The sequence below is a fragment of the Haliotis cracherodii genome, unplaced genomic scaffold, assembly GCF_022045235.1.
Source record: "Haliotis cracherodii isolate W230 unplaced genomic scaffold, xgHalCrac1.p SCAF_3, whole genome shotgun sequence".
NCBI classification, from domain to species: domain Eukaryota; kingdom Metazoa; phylum Mollusca; class Gastropoda; order Lepetellida; family Haliotidae; genus Haliotis; species Haliotis cracherodii.
In genome coordinates this window covers 37,754,380-37,756,907 of record NW_027266286.1, presented here as the reverse complement: position 1 = coordinate 37,756,907, position 2,528 = coordinate 37,754,380, and the positions used below count along the sequence as shown (strand labels likewise).

General features: G+C 53.1%; 1 protein-coding gene across 1 annotated transcript; it reads left to right on the top strand.

Moving 5' to 3' along the window:
- The first annotated feature begins 484 nt into the window (after positions 1-484).
- LOC139475406 (uncharacterized) lies at positions 485-1,825 on the top strand. Its single transcript, XM_071258622.1, has 2 exons — positions 485-943; positions 1,232-1,825. The coding sequence occupies exons 1-2, from the start codon at positions 485-487 to the stop codon at positions 1,823-1,825; spliced, it is 1,053 nt and encodes a 350-aa protein (XP_071114723.1).
- Positions 1,826-2,528: the final 703 nt, after the last annotated feature.

Sequence of the window (2,528 nt, the reverse complement as noted above, 5' to 3'; positions counted from 1 at the left end):
AGAGAAAGGAGATTGTCAGACGGTGTGTGGGAACAAAGCACTGTGATTTGCACCTTCTGTTTGGTGTCCATCGGAACAAGGGACAAGCGTACAGGGCTAGAGCAGGGCGTGGTCACTACGCTAGCTAACAAGGACGGTTTATTGAGCAAAGAGGGAGTGACAGATTTGTAGATAATTACGAGTTACAAAAGTGAGTAAGTTAAATGTCAACACTCACCATTAACATACGGGTTGAGCACTGGGTGCACGCCAACATTCATGTTTGTCTTGTTAACTATGTGTTCACATTTCGTATAATGTTTGACATTATATTCCCCGTATTTCTAGAAGAATATATGTGTAAAGGGAATACAAAAAAATCAAGCCTTTGTTATTTTCTACTTTGCTGACGTGGATAAGTCGTGATGCAAGATATAAGTGTTGCACGGGGTTGACAGGATATTTTTCTTTCCCTTTTCAACACTTTCTGCCAACCCTATGTTATATGTCATGCCAAGCTGTCAACCCTTTCTGTCAACAAGAAGGCTGCCAGAGTTGTGCGGGCGGGTTGACAGGAAGTTGGATAGGAAGGCTGTCAGGGTTGTGCAGGCGGGTGGACAGGAAGGCTGTCAGGGTTGTGCAGGCGGGTGGACAGGAGGTTGGACAGGAAGGCTGTCAGGGTTGTGCAGGCGGGTGGACAGGAAGTTGGACAGGAAGGCTGTCAGGGTTGTGCAGGCGGGTTGACAGGAAGTTGGACAGGAAAGCTGTCAGGCTTGTGCAGGCGGGTGGACAGGAAGTTGGACAGGAAGGCTGTCAGGCTTGTGCAGGCGGGTTGACAGGAAGTTGGACAGGAAGGCTGTCAGGGTTGTGCAGGCGGGTTGACAGGAAGTTGGACAGAAAGCTGTCAGGGTTGTGCGGGCGGGTGGACAGGAAGTTGGACAGGAAGGCTGTCAGGGTTATGCAGGCGGGTTGACAGGAAGTTGGACAGGAAGGCTGTCAGGGTTGTGCGGGCGGGTGGACAGGAAGTTGGACAGGAAGGCTGTCAGGCTTGTGCGGGCGGGTGGACAGGAAGTTGGACAGGAAGGCTGTCAGGGTTGTGCAGGCGGGTGGACAGGAAGATGGACAGGAAAGATGTCAGGGTTGTGCAGGCGGGTTGACAGGAAGTTGGACAGGAAGGCTGTCAGTGTTGTGCAGGCGGGTTGACAGGAAGTTGGACAGGAAGGCTGTCAGGGTTGTGCAGGCGGGTTGACAGGAAGTTGGACAGGAAAGCTGTCAGGGTTGTGCAGGCGGGTGGACAGGAAGTTGGACAGGAAGGCTGTCAGGGTTATGCAGGCGGTTTGACAGGAAGTTGGACAGGAAGGCTGTCAGGGTTGTGCGGGCGGGTGGACAGGAAGTTGGACAGGAAGGCTGTCAGGCTTGTGCGGGCGGGTGGACAGGAAGATGGACAGGAAGGCTGTCAGGTTTTGCAGGCGGGTTGACAGGAAGTTGGACAGGAAGGCTGTCAGGCTTGTGCAGGCGGGTTGACAGGAAGTTGGACAGGAAGGCTGTCAGGGTTGTGCAGGCGGGTGGACAGGAGGTTGGACAGGAAGGCTGTCAGGCTTGTGCAGGCGGGTGGACAGGAAGTTGGACAGGAAGGCTGTCAGGGTTATGCAGGCGTGTTGACAGGAAGTTGGACAGGAAGGCTGTCAGGCTTGTGCAGGCGGGTGGACAGGAAGTTGGACAGGAAGGCTGTCAGGCTTGTGCAGGCGGGTTGACAGGAAGTTGGACAGGAAAGCTGTCAGGGTTGTGCAGGCGGGTGGACAGGAAGTTGGACAGGAAGGCTGTCAGGGTTATGCAGGTGGGTTGACAGGAAGTTGGACAGAAAGGCTGTCAGGGTTGTGCGGGCGGGTGGACAGGAAGTTGGACAGGAAGGCTGTCATGGTTGTGCAGGCGGAATGACAGGAAGTTGGACAGGAAGGCTGTCAGGGTTGTGCAGGCGGGTTGACAGGAAGTTGGACAGGAAGGCTGTCAGGGTTATGCAGGCGGGTTGACAGGAAGTTGGACAGGAAGGCTGTCAGGGTTGTGCAGGCGGAATGACAGGAAGTTGGACAGGAAGGCTGTCAGGCTTGTGCAGGCGGGTTGACCGGCTGTCAGGGTTGTGCAGGCGGGTTGACAGTAGGTTGGAAGGATGTTTGGGAATTGGTTGGTCATAAACGTTGTGAAAGTTGGAGAGAACCTGAACATTGTCTGTGTTTAATACAACGAAGAAATGTAAATCATGACATGTCTCTCATTCGGGGGTTCACTGTTGTTTACAACCGCAACGCGGAAGGTTGGTGGACGTATTCCATTTGCAAACAAAATAAACGCCATCTGACACAAACAACGTACTTTTAGCGGGCAGCTGGATCCGGCGATTGACGGGATCTGGTATGGTCATGAAGCAGTTTGCTTCGGACTTTATACTGACAGCTGTAGGGTATCAGTTGCATAGAGGCACGTTCTCCTGCACGGCGCAGGTAAATGAAAGATATTGCGTGTGACAATATCAGTGAAAGACTGCAGAGTAT